This window comes from Mirounga leonina, unplaced genomic scaffold (genome assembly GCF_011800145.1).
Source record: "Mirounga leonina isolate KUSES-001 unplaced genomic scaffold, KU_Mleo_1.0 Mir_153, whole genome shotgun sequence".
Taxonomy (NCBI): domain Eukaryota; kingdom Metazoa; phylum Chordata; class Mammalia; order Carnivora; family Phocidae; genus Mirounga; species Mirounga leonina.
In genome coordinates this window covers 43,068,028-43,081,541 of record NW_023270387.1, presented here as the reverse complement: position 1 = coordinate 43,081,541, position 13,514 = coordinate 43,068,028, and the positions used below count along the sequence as shown (strand labels likewise).

The window sequence follows — 13,514 nt, the reverse complement described above, 5'->3', positions numbered from 1 at the left end:
GCTTTTTTCTCTCTCTCTAATACTGAGATACAAAAATATAAGCAAAAACAAAAGGGAGTAGAGCAAATGAGATATCTCTGACAAATGAGATAGCAGCATGGGGCAGAAGATAATATCCTTATCATGCCACATCGGGTTCTTCATCTTCTAGCTCTGATTCTTCCTCACATCCTGCTACTCCTCTGCCCCCCAGAAAAGTGAGAAGTGCCAAACAACACGATATTCTTCGCAATTACACTTGCTGTCTACTCTCTCACTCCACTATTCCAGTATTCCCAATGTGATAGTTCCACATTCTTGCCATCTTTTCACTTCTAGGGCAAAGCACAATTCCTGACATACAGAAGAACATATTAAATATTGATGGAGTAAAAATTAATTAATACATGAATAAGGCAGTGACATTGAATGCAAGGCCCATTTCTTTCATTTACTCTAAAATCATACTTACCTAATAGGGTTGTGTGAGGACTAAATGAGAAAATGCATATAAAATATGCCCGACACATAATAAGCACTCAATAAACAAACAGTTATTAACCATTATCACTGAGACCACGTACAAGTCGCTTTTTGCTCTCTTAGCCAAAATCATCTTAAATTGTGGATAGTAATTTCTGCCCTGCCCACTCATCCCCTTGAGATGAGTAAGAGCTTCAAGCAATTTGGGAACTATAAATCACTAGACAAACACATATTAATATCATCATGATGATGACAATGATCATATGATTATTTTCTTTCTGACTCTTGCCTAATACATTTCTCCTTTAAGTTCACATTACCTTTGCTGATGTTTCAAACCATCCTACGAAACCGTGCTCCTTGCAGAACTGGTCCATCTTGAGGCCATTGTTCATGAGCACATCCTTCCCCTGGTCACATTTGTTGGCCAACAAAACCACGGAAACTGGTTTGCCATTAGGGAGACTTAACTTTGAGTCCAAATCACTTTTCCACTTTGTCACTGCTTCAAATGTAGCTGGCCTGGTGACATCGAAGACAATAAATGCACCCATAGCTTCTCGGTAATAGACCCTTGTCATGTTTCCAAATCTTTCTTGACCTATCACCAAAAAGAAATAGAAATCAAAACCTTATTACAATTGTAAATGAAATCACATATTGGAACCTCATGAGGCCTCCAGTGTGAGCAGATCACTCAGGAAAGTTCTCCAGTGCTCATCTTTAGAGTGAGCTGAATATACAATCATGCAGCTTTGTTTTTGATCTTTGAGTCCAGAAGGGATTCATTCATTTAACAAGTATTTATTTACTAAAACTTCTGCATACCATGTAAGGTTCTAGAAGTGTGCTAGTACAGCATGCCACTAGTCACACACAGCTACTTAGGTTTAATTAATTAAAATTAAATAGAGTTTACAATTCAGTTCCTCAGTCACACTAGCTACCTACATTTCAAGTGTTTAGTAACCACGTGTGGCCAGTGGCTATAGGATTAGACGACTCTAGTATAGAACATTTCCATTATCCCTGAATGTTCTACTGGACAAAACTGCTCTAAGCACTTGGGATACAATGATTAAAACATGAAAATCTCTGCCATTATGGAGTTTACATTTTAATGGGTGATAAATTATAAATTATAAACATAATAAATATAACTAAATTATGTAGTATGTTAAAAGGCACCCACAGTCAATCCACTTAAGGGTAGTAGTAGCTAGCATTTATTTATATTTACTAACCATCAGAAATGCAGTTTACACAATCATGAAGGTACAATTACTATCCCCATTTTACAGTGAGAATGTTGGGACCTCAAGAGGCTAAGTAACTTGTTCAAATTATACAGATGGTGCGCTTTGGAAGTTGGAATTCAAATCTGAATTGAGATTCAAATCTTTTTGAATCCAGAGCCCATAGTCATTTGCCAACATTGAATATTCTCAACTACTAAATCATTAGTCTTAGACTATCTCTCCTCCAGGCTTATGTACCAAGAGTGTCCCACTCAACGCAACTAAACAGATAACAGATATTTATATCGATGCCAGTGTCCGGACTACATGCTTGGAATACAACAGTAAACTAGATGGCCTTAAGTACTCTACAATCTGTTGCATAAGAAAAGCCCTTGGACAGAGAAAGAGAGAGAGAGAGAAGCAGGCAGGCATTGGTCTTATTTAGACCAATCAGCTAGAATCACTTTTGCTCTGATTCTTAATTTTTTAAGTGAATGTTGGCCAGTTTGTTAAACACTCTAAGGTTAGCCTTCCTCATCTGCAAAATGGCAGCAATAATGTGTACCTCACAGGGCTGTCATGTGGATGAAATGAATGAACATATGGAAAGCACCCAGCATGGGACCGTAGAACTAACTGGCCATTGAGATTTCCCTGCCTTTCTCCAGCATGTTAAAAATTATGAAAGACAATATGATGTAGGTAGTGAAATCAGAGTTCCAGAGCAGAATTTATGGCAAAAAATTACTGGGATTTCTGCTGATTAATAAAATGAAATGAATCCTTTTGCTTATAACTCTAGCCATTAGTAGTAGCTGAAGACAGGAGCTAATGAAGACTGGGTTTGTATTTTTTGAATCCAAAACTCCAGAAGTGTAGGACCACACAAAGGCCTTTTATTCTGATTTGGTCATTTATTTATGGTAAGAATCTTATAAAGTTATATAAATTAAAGCAAAGTGAAGTGTGTATTTAATAAGCCAACTTGTTGCAAAAAGAATAAAATCACGAAACTGGTGGGTATCTAAGAAAATACCAGGTCCAGGTCAACATCTCTAAGAACACTTCACACTGGGCGCCTGGGTGGCTCAGTTGGTTGAGCGACTACCTTCGGCTCAGGTCATGATCCTGGAGTCCCGGGATCGAGTCCCGCATCAGCCTCCCTGCTCGGCAGGGAGTCTGCTTCTCCCTCTGACCCTCCCCCCTCTCATATGCTCTCTCTCTCATTCTCTCTGTCTCAAATAAATAAATAAAAAATAAAATCTTTAAAAAAAAAAAAAAGGAACACTTCACACTAACTTTGAGCACAAGGTGTTGTGATGGTGAGTTTTAATTCACATTTTGTGGGCACCTGAGTGGCTCAATCAGTTAAGCGTCTGCCTTTGGCTCAGGTTGTAATCCCGGGATCCTGGAATCGAGCCCCACATTAGACTCCCTGCTTGGCAGGGAGCCTGCTTCTCCCTCTCCCTCTGCAGCTCCCCCTGCTTATTCTCACTGTCTCTCTCTCTGTCAAATAAATAAGTAAATCTTAAAAAAAAAACCTCTTTGCAGGTTGTTATAGTCACATGGGCATGAGCATTGCAGATTGTGAGGACATGATCCATGAGCACTTAGTGAAAATGGACGCAGGTCAAGTCTGGCGCCCTAGTGGTCCTAGTGGGTGAGTCTGTGTGTTCATACTTGTATCAGTGGAGAGAAGAGCATTCTGTAAGGGCCAGCACATGATGACCCTAAAACATTTCTTACGCGGGTTTTACCACAGAAGCTTTTCTTTGTCCCCCCACAATCATCTAGCCGATGAAAGAAAGTGGCATAATACTCTTCATATGACACACAACCCACAGTTGAACTTTCATTTCTCCCAAATGAGTTTTAAATTTCTTTTATTTCCTTTCCTTTCTTGGTTCCTAATACAGTGATCCCCTTTGATACTGCTCAGGATGGCCATGACATTTCAGGAAGATAGGGGGAAAAAAAGCCCTCTGTGATCATTCAGGACTCTGAAAGGCCTTTGGGCTTTGTGCAGTTGTCTTATGATCCCTTGCAGGAACTAATCAGATGAAAGGCAAAGTCATGGGTTATTCAATAATCTGCTTGTCCAGAGGTTTTCATAGTAGATTAAGGAGGTCCTCAAGAAGAAAGATTTTTACAGTTCAAATATATGGCAAAGGGTCGTTTTTAAGACTATGCAAAAAAGCTATGTATAGGCTTAACACCTTTGTAGGAATTCAAAAAGGACAATCTGTGTGTTTGTGTGTATGTGTCTGTGTGTGTTTGAGTTTGTGAGGGTAAGTGTGCTAGATCAGGAACAAGGAGAAAAAAAGTGATCTTTGTATATTAAGGTCACTGGGCCCGCAGACTTGAAAAGTTTGTATATCCGGTGTTCCGGCAAGAGGTCACATTCAGACAAGGGCATTTCCAGTGCTCACATTTTATCCTTCTTTGTCAGCTGATAGCTCTCTCTGCTGTTTCTTATTAAAAGAATGAGAACCATGTGACTTTTCATGAGTGCCTACATATGGGCAATGTAGAGACCTGATGAATTCATCATAGGTAATTTACTTCAAACAAACAAACAAAAAAACATAGTTCAAAAATTCCCAGTGGGCTTAGATCACTCATTCAACACACATTTACTGAATAGCTAATATGGTCCAGGCTCTGTGTTTTGTGCTGCAAATACATAGTTTTTTGCCCTTGAGGAACTTCTAAACTAAGACGTGTCATACTGGATGCCTGCACCGAAAATGATCCAATTCACCATATGTAGGCTTCCATTTCTCTTAGACTCTACACACACATCCATGGCCATGTCAATGTGATTCATGATTCAGTGTCCAGCTTCCAGGAAAGTTAAATGATAAAGCAATGAACCGAATCACAAAAGTTAATACAATGGCTGCAGTAATCATTTGGAAAATCTTGCTGCAGAAGGCAATAAATTGAACGGCCAGAAGACATGGGTCTTTGTCTTAATCACTGGTTACCAGTGCAGCCTTAGACAAATGCATTTCTCTTTTTGAGACTCAGTTTCCTCACCTGTAAAATGAATTTGTTCTGGCTGACTTCTAAGGTCCCTTCCTGCTTTCCTGCTTCTAGAGTTAAAATATTCCTAGTAAATCAATGCTTGGTTTCTCTCCCAACAGCCTTAAATGGTCCACTTGGTGTCACAGACTCAGCTAAAAATATACACAGGCAATACAGTCATAATGTGTATTTAATGATATTTTCACTTGGTAATTAGTACTCTAGAGATGTTCTCAGTGGGCATAACCAAGCCGGAAATCCTCTACATAGGCATAGAAACAACAGGAGGAAGCGAGTTGGTGTTCTATTAACCTGGGCACATTCTTTTACCACTCCACCACTAAGCTAATAGCTCTGTGAGCTCAGTGAGGTAGCATTCTGAACCTCAGTTCTCCTCATTGGTAAAATAGTGGTTTGGATACCTGAAACTAAATTCATTACTGCCTCTGGGAAGCCCTCTAATCATCCTCCTCGGATGCAGGCATCCTGCTCTTCACCTGCTATGCCCCGGTGTTCCCTCCAGTTCTTAGCATCACTAGTAACACTGCCCCCCAGAGTGGTAGCTTCAAATCATCTTCTGACTCTTTCCTCACCCCTCTGCCTAAAGGGTCTCCAACATTCTACCAATGCTTCTGTTTCTGAAGCAGGTCCTGATCCCCCCCCATCAGCACTGCTACTGCTCCCATTCAGGCCCTCACCGGGAGCCCTGACAGCTTCCTAACTGAGGCTCTCAAGATCTCAGGTCTCGTCACTCCTGCTATCCTTTAAAATAAATATAAACACAGGTCTTCAGAAATTCTGGCAACATAAGAGATCACTAGATGGGCATCCATCAGCAGGAAATGAAATTACCATCTTCAAGAGCTGTCTGCACCCCCATGTTCACTGCAGCATTGTTCATAAGAAGTGAGACATGGAAACCTCTTAAGTGTCCATCAGTGAAGGAATGAATAAAGCAAATGTAGTGTATACATAGAGTGGAATATTATCAGCCATGGAAAAGAAGGAAATCCTGCCTTTTGCAACAACTTGGACAAAAGCAATGACAGCATTATACTAGGTGAATTAAGTCAGAGAAAAAAATACTGTATGATCTCATTTATATGTGGAATCCAAAAAAGCCAAACTTGTAGGGGCACCTGGGTGGCTCAGTCGTTTAAGCATCTGACTCTTGATTTCAGTTCAGGTCATGAGATCGAGCCCCACATTGGGCTCCAGGATGGGCATGGAGGCTGCTTGGGATTCTCTTTCTCCCTCTCCTTCTGCCCCTCCTCACCTACCCCCCACCACTCATCTGTTCTCTCTCTAAAAAAAAAAAAAGAAAAAAGCCAAACTTGTAAAACAGAGAGTAGAAAGGCAGTTGCCAGGACTGGGAGTAGAAGATACAGGGAGATGTTGGCCAAAGGGTATAAACTTCCAGTTATAAGATAAATAAGTTCTGGAGATCTAATGCACAGTATGGTGATTATATACTTGCCAGCTTCTAAGAGAGTAGCTCTTAAGTATTCTCACCACATACCAGAAAAATGCTAATTATGTGAGGTGATGGAGGTGTTCATCCTACTGTGGTAATCATGTTGAAATATATAAGTATATTAAACCATCATGTTGTACAGCTTAAATCTACACAATGTTAATATGCCAATTATATCTCAATAAAGCTGTAAAGAAAAATCCTCTTAGGTATTTAGAGAATACCCATTCCTGGGCCCTACTCTTCAGAGATTCTTACTCTTCTAGTTTTGTGTGGGGCCCAGGAATCTGTTTTTAAGCACTCCCTAGGTGAAGTCTTAAAACTCTATTTCTGGGGGGTCGGAGCAAGATGGCGGAGGAGTAGGAGACCTGGATTTCGTCTCCTCTCAGGAATTCAGCTGGATAGGGATCAAACCATTCTGAACACCTACAAACTCAACAGGAGATCGAAGAAAAGAAGAGCAACAACTCTCTCATCAGAAAAGCGACCACTTTCTAGAAGGTAGGACGTGTGGAGAAGTGAATCCGAGGTGATATTCAGGAGGATAGACAGCGGGGGAGGGGCCTCCGGCGGCCGCTTCTGGCAAGTCATAGAACCACGGAGCACAAAATCGGAACTTTTAAAAGTCTGCTCCGCTGAGGGACGTCACTCTGGTGGCTAAGCGGGGAGTGGAACCCTCCGGGACAGTGTGGTCTCAGGACCCTCGGGGTCACAGAAAGACCGGGGGTGCCTGAGTGTGGCAGAGCTCCCAGGTAACGGAGCAGGGAAGCCGGCTGCAGAGGCGGAGTCCAGGCGCGGGCTCTCAGCTCGGGGTGGCCATAAACCGTGATCCGCGGCACAGTCGGGCCCCTGCTCCTCCAGCAGGGACCCAACAAGCGGCAGATCCGGGGAGACTCACCTTCCTCCCCCGGGAGGAGCCGCGCGGGAGTGCACCGCAGGGATCTGCTGGGTTTGGAGACTCCACCCGGGGTCGGTGCAAGAGATAGAAACGCACGGTCACAGGCCGGGTGAGCACGGAGTGCGGCCGGAGACCGGGGAGACGGGAGTGACTGACGGCTTTTCTCTGGGGGCTCACTGAGCAGCGGGGCCCCGAGTTCTCGGCTCCTCCGGGGCGGAGATTGGGAGGCCGCCATTTTCACTCTCCGCCTCCAAAGCTGTACGGAAAGCTCGCAGGGAACAAAAGCCCGGAGAGCAAACCCAAGCAGATTACTTAGCCAGGAGGGGGCAAGGGCGGGGCAATTCCGCCTCCAGCAGAGACATTTGGAAACCACGGCAACAGGCCCCTCCCCAGAAGATCAGCGAGAACAGCCAGCCAAGACCCAAGTTTACCGATCAATGAGAACGGCAGAACTCCAGCGCTAGGGGACTACTGCACATAGGATTCACGGCTTTTTTACCATGATTCTTTAGTCTTTCAAAGTTAATTTTTTTTAACTGTCTTTTTGTCTTTTTATTTCTTTTTGAATTTTTCTTTTTCCCTTTTTCAACCAACATCTTATCAATCCCTTTAAAAAAAAAAACAATTTTATTTTTCATTTTTAGAGTCATATTCTATCCCTTCATAGTAGTTACCCATATTTTTGGCTTATATATATAAGTTGTTCTCTCTTTAAAATTTTAAGATAGTTTCTTCTAACAGATTAAAATATACCCTAAATCTCTAGTATATGGTGTTTTCTATTCCCCTGCCTGATCACATCCTCGCCCTTTTTTTTTCTTTTTTTTTAAATCCTCTTCTTTCTTTTTTCAAACAACTTCTTATCAATTCCTTTTATAAAATTTTTTATAATTTCCATTTTTACAGTCATATTCCATCCCTTCATCATATCAACCCTTATTTTTGTACATATATAAGTTTTTCGTTCTTTAAAATCTTGGGAGGCACTTTCTTCTAAAAGACCAAAATACACCACAAATCTAGTGTGTGGCACTGATCTATATACCAGCCTGATCATATTTGATCACATTCTGCTTTTTTTGTTATTGTTGTTGTTTTGTTTTGTTTGTTTTTGTTTTTATCTTTATCTTTTCCTTTTTCTTTTTTCTCTCTTTCCCTTTCTTATCCCACTGCTTCAGGTCTTTTCTGATTTGTTTAGAGTATATTTTCTGGGGACATGGTTACTCTGCTAGCATTTTGTTCTCTCATTCATCTATTCTCCTCTGCACAAAATGACAAGACGGAAAAAATCACCTCAACAAAAAGAACAAGAGGTAGTACCGACTGCCAGGGAACTACTCAATACGGACATTAGTACGATGTCAGATCTAGAGTTCAGAATCATCACTTTAAAGATACTAGCTGGACTTGAAAAAAATATGGAAGTGATTAGAGAAACCCTTTCTGGAGAAGTAAAAGAGCTAAAATCCAACCAAGTAGAAATCAAAAAGGCTATTAATGAGGTGCAAAAAAAAATGGGGGTGCTAACTGCTAGAATAAATGAGGCAGAAGAGAGAATCAGTAATATAGAAGATGAAATGATGGAAAATAAAGAAGCTGAGAAAAAGAGAGATAAACAACTACTGGATCACGAGGGCAGAATTCGAGAGATAAGCGATGCCATAAGATGAAACAACATTAGAATAATTGGGATCCCAGAAGAAGAAGAAAGAGAGAGAGGGGCAGAAGGTATAATGGAGCAAATTATAGCAGAGAACATCCCTAATTTGGGGAAAGAAACAGGCATGAAAATCCAGGAAGCACAGAGAACCCCTCTCAAAATCAATAAAAATAGGTCAACTCCCCGACATCTAAAAGTAAAACTTACGAGTCTCATAGACAAAGAGAAAATCCTGAAAGCAGCTCGGGAGAAGAGATATGTAACCTACAAGGGTAGAAACATTAGATTGGCAACAGACCTATCCACAGAGACCTGGCAGGCCAGAAAGGACTGGCAGGATATATTCAGAGCACTAAATGAGAAAAATATGCAGCCAAGAATACTCTATCCAGCTAGACTGTCATTGAAAATTGAAGGAGAGGGCGCCTGGGTGGCTCAGTTGGTTAAGCGACTGCCTTCGGCTCAGGTAATGATCCTGGAGTCCCGGGATCGAGTGCCACATCAGGCTCCCTGCTCAGCAGGGAGTCTGCTTCTCCCTCTGACCCTCCTCCCATTCATGTTCTCTGTCTCTCATTCTCTCTCTCACAAATAAATAAAATCTTAAAAAAAAAAAAAAGAAAATTGAAGGAGAGATAAAAAGCTTCCAGGACAAACAAAAACTAAAGGAATTTGCAAACACAAAACCAGCCCTACAGGAAATCTTGAAAGGGGTCCTCTAAGCAAAGAGAGAGCCTAAAAGCAACATAGACCAGAAAGGAACACAGACAATATACGGTAACAGTCACCTTACAAGCAATACAATGGCACTAAATTCCTATCTTTCAATAGTTACCCTGAATGTAAATGGGCTAAATGCCCCAATCAAAAGACACAGGCTAACAGACTGGATTAAAAAACAAGACCCATTGATATGCTGTCTGCAAGAGACTCATTTTAGAACCAAAGACACCCCCAGATTGAAAGTGAGGGGGTGGAAAACCATTTACCATGCTAATGGACACCAAAAGAAAGCTGGGGTGGCAATCCTTATATCAGACAAATTAGATTTTAAAGCAAAGACTGTAATAAGAGATGAGGAAGGACATTATATCCTACTTAAAGGGTCTATCCAACAAGAAGATCTAACAATTGTAAATATCTATGCCCCTAACATGGGAGCAGCCAATTATATAAGGCAATTAATAACAAAAGCAAAGAAACACATCGACAACAATACAATAATAGTGGGGGACTTTAACACCCCCCTCACTGAAATGGACAGATCGTCTAAGCAAAAGATCAACAAGGAAATAAAGACTTTAAATGACACACTGGACCAAATGGACTTCACAGACATATTCAGAACATTCCACCCCAAAGCAACGGAATACACATTCTTCTCTCGTGCCCACGGAACATTCTCCAGAATAGATCACATCCTAGGACATAAATCAGGTCTCAACCGGTACCAAAAGATTGGGATCATTCCCTGCCTATTTTCAGACCACAATGCTTTGAAACTAGAACTCAATCACAAGAGGAAAGTCGGAAAGAACTCAAATACATGGAGGCTAAAGAGCATGGGTCATGAATGGGTCAACCAGGAAATTAAAGAAGAATTTAAAAAATACATGGAAACCAATGAAAATGAAAACACAACTGTTCAAAATCTTTGGGATGCAGCAAAGGCAGTCCTAAGAGGAAAGTATATAGAAATACAAGCCTTTCTCAAGAAACAAGAAAGGTCTCAAGTACACAACCTAACCCTACACCTAAAGGAGCTGGAGAAAGAACAGCAAATAATGCCTAAACCTAGCAGGAGAAGAGAAATCATAAAGATCAGAGCAGAAATCAATGAAATAGAAACTAAAAGAACAGTAGAACAGATCAACGAAACTAGGAGCTGGTTCTTTGAAAGAATTAACAAGATTGATAAACCCCTGGCCAGACTTATCAAAAAGAGAAGAGAAATGACCCAAATCAACAAAATCATGAATGAAAGAGGACAGATCACAACCAACACCAAAGAAATACAAACAATTATAAGAACACATTATGAGCAACTCTATGCCAGCAAATTAGATAACCTGAAAGAGATGGATGCATTCCTAGAGATGTATCAACTACCAAACTGAACCAGGATGAAATAGAAAACCTGAACAGACCTATAACCACTAAGGAAATTAAAGCAATAATCAAAAAACAAAAGCCCAGAGCCAGATGGCTTCCCAGGGGAATTCTACCAAACATTTCAAGAAGAATTAATACCTATTCTTCTGAAACTGTTCCAAAAAATAGAAACGGAAGGAAAACTTCCAAACTCATTTTATGAGGCCAGCATTACCTTGATCCCAAAACCACACAAAGACCCCATCAAAAAGGAGAATTACAGACCAATATCCCTGATGAACATGGATGCAAAAATTCTCACCAAAATACTAGCCAATAGGATCCAACAGTACATTAAAAGGATTATTCACCATGACCAAGTGGGATTTATCCCTGGGCTGCAAGGTTGGTTCAACATCTGCAAATCAATCAATGTGATACAATACATTAACAGAAGAAAGAACAAGAATCATATGATCATCTCAATAGATGCAGAAAAAGCATTTGATAAAGTACAGCATCCTTTCTTGATCAAAACTTTTCAGAGTATAGGGATAGAGGGTACATACCTCAATATCATAAAAGCCATCTATGAAAAACCTACAGCGAATATCATTCTCAATGGGGAAAAACTGAGAGCTTTCCCCCTAAGGTCAGGAATGCGGCAGGATGTCCACTATCACCACTGCTATTCAACATAGTATTGGAAGTCCTAGCCACAGCAATCAGACAACAAAAAGAAATCAAAGGCATCCAAATTGGTAAAGAAGAAGTCAAACTCTAACTCTTTGCAAATGATATGATACTTTATGTGGAAAACCCCAAAGACTCCACCCCAAAACTGCTAGAACTCATACAGGAATTCAGGAAAGTGGCAGGATATAAAATCAATACACAGAAGTCAGTGGCATTCCTATACACCAACAAGACAGAAGAAAGAGAAATTAAGGAGTCGATCCCATTTACAATTGCATCCAAAACCATCAGATACCTAGGAATAAATCTAAGCAAAGAGGCAAAGGATCTATACTCAGAAAACTATAAAATACTCATGAAAGAAATTGAGGAAGACACAAAGAAATGGAAAAACGTTCCATGCTCATGGATTGGAAGAACAAATATTGTGAAGATGTCAATGCTACCTAGAGCAATCTACACATTCAATGCAATCCCCATCAAAATACCATCCACTTTTTTCAAAGAAATGGAACAAATAATCCTAAAATTTGTATGGAACCAGAAAAGACCCCGCATAGCCAGAGGAATGTTGAAAAAGAAAAGCAAAGCTGGCGGCATCACAATTCCGGACTTCCAGCTCTATTACAAAGCTGTCATCATCAAGACAGCATGGTACTGGCACAAAAACAGACACATAGATCAATGGGAACAGAATAGAGAGTCCAGAAATGGACCCTCAGCTCTATGGTCAACTAATCTTCGACAAAGCAGGAAAGAATGTCCAATGGAACAAAGACAGTGTCTTCAACAAAGGGTGTTGGGAAAATTGGATAGCCACATGCAGAAGAATGAAACTGGACCATTTCCTTACACCACACACAAAAATAGACTCCAAATGGTTGAAAGACCTCAATGTGAGACAGGAGTCCATCAAAATCCTAAAGGAGAACACAGGCAGCAACCTCTTTGACCTCAGCCGCAGCAACTTCTTCCTAGAAACATCGCCAAAGGCAAGGGAAGCAAGGGCAAAAATGAACTCTTGGGACTTCATCAAGATAAAAATCTTTTGCAAAGCAAAGGGAACAGTCAACAAAACCAAAAGACAACCGACAGAATGGGAGAAGATATTTGCAAATGACATGTCAGATAAAGGGCTAGTATCCAAAATCTATGAAGAACTCATCAAACTCAACACCCAAAGAACAAAGAATCCAATCAAGAAATGGGCAGAAGACATGAACAGACATTTTTCCAAAGAAGACATCCAAATGGCCAAGAGACACATGAAAAAGTGCTCAATATCACTCAGCATCAGAGAAATCCAAATCAAAACCTCAATGAGATACCAACTCACAGCAGTCAGAATGGCTAAAATTAATAAGTCAGGAAACAACAGATGTTGGCGGGGATGCGGAGAAAGGGGAACCCTCCTACAGTGTTGGTGGGAATGCAAGCTGGTGCAGCCACTCTGGAAAACTGTATGGAGGTTCCTCAAAACGTTGAAAATAGAGCTACCATATGATCCAGCAATTGCACTACTGGGTATTTACCCCAAAGATACAAAAATAGGGATCCGAAGGGGTACGTGCACCCCGATGTTTATAGCAGCAATGTCCACAATAGCCAAACTGTGGAAAGAGCCAAGATGTCCATCGACAGATGAATGGATAAAGAACTAGTGGTATATATATACAATGGAATATTATGCAGCCATCAAAAGGAATGAGATCTTGCCATTTGCAATGACGTGGATGGAACCAGAGGGTATTATGTTGAGTGAAATAAGTCAAACAGAGAAAGACATGTATCATATGATCTCACTGATATGAGGAATTCTTAATCGCAGGAAACAAACTGAGTGTTGTTGGGAGTGGGGGTGGGGTGTGAGGGATGGGGTGACTGGGTGATAGACACTGGGGAGGGTATGTGCTCTGGTAAGCGCTGTGAATTGTGCAAGACTGTTGAATCTCAGATCTGTACCTC

At 40.9% G+C, this 13,514-nt stretch overlaps 1 protein-coding gene across 1 annotated transcript in view; it reads right to left on the bottom strand.

The window, feature by feature from the left end:
- RAB38 (RAB38, member RAS oncogene family) overlaps positions 1-13,514 on the bottom strand; it is a 74,895-nt gene that overhangs the window by 41,694 nt on the left and 19,687 nt on the right. Inside the window, exon 2 of the mRNA XM_035009417.1 lies at positions 786-1,066. Coding sequence (XP_034865308.1) covers positions 786-1,066 — 281 coding nt within the window. The remainder of the gene's footprint in view (positions 1-785; positions 1,067-13,514) is intronic.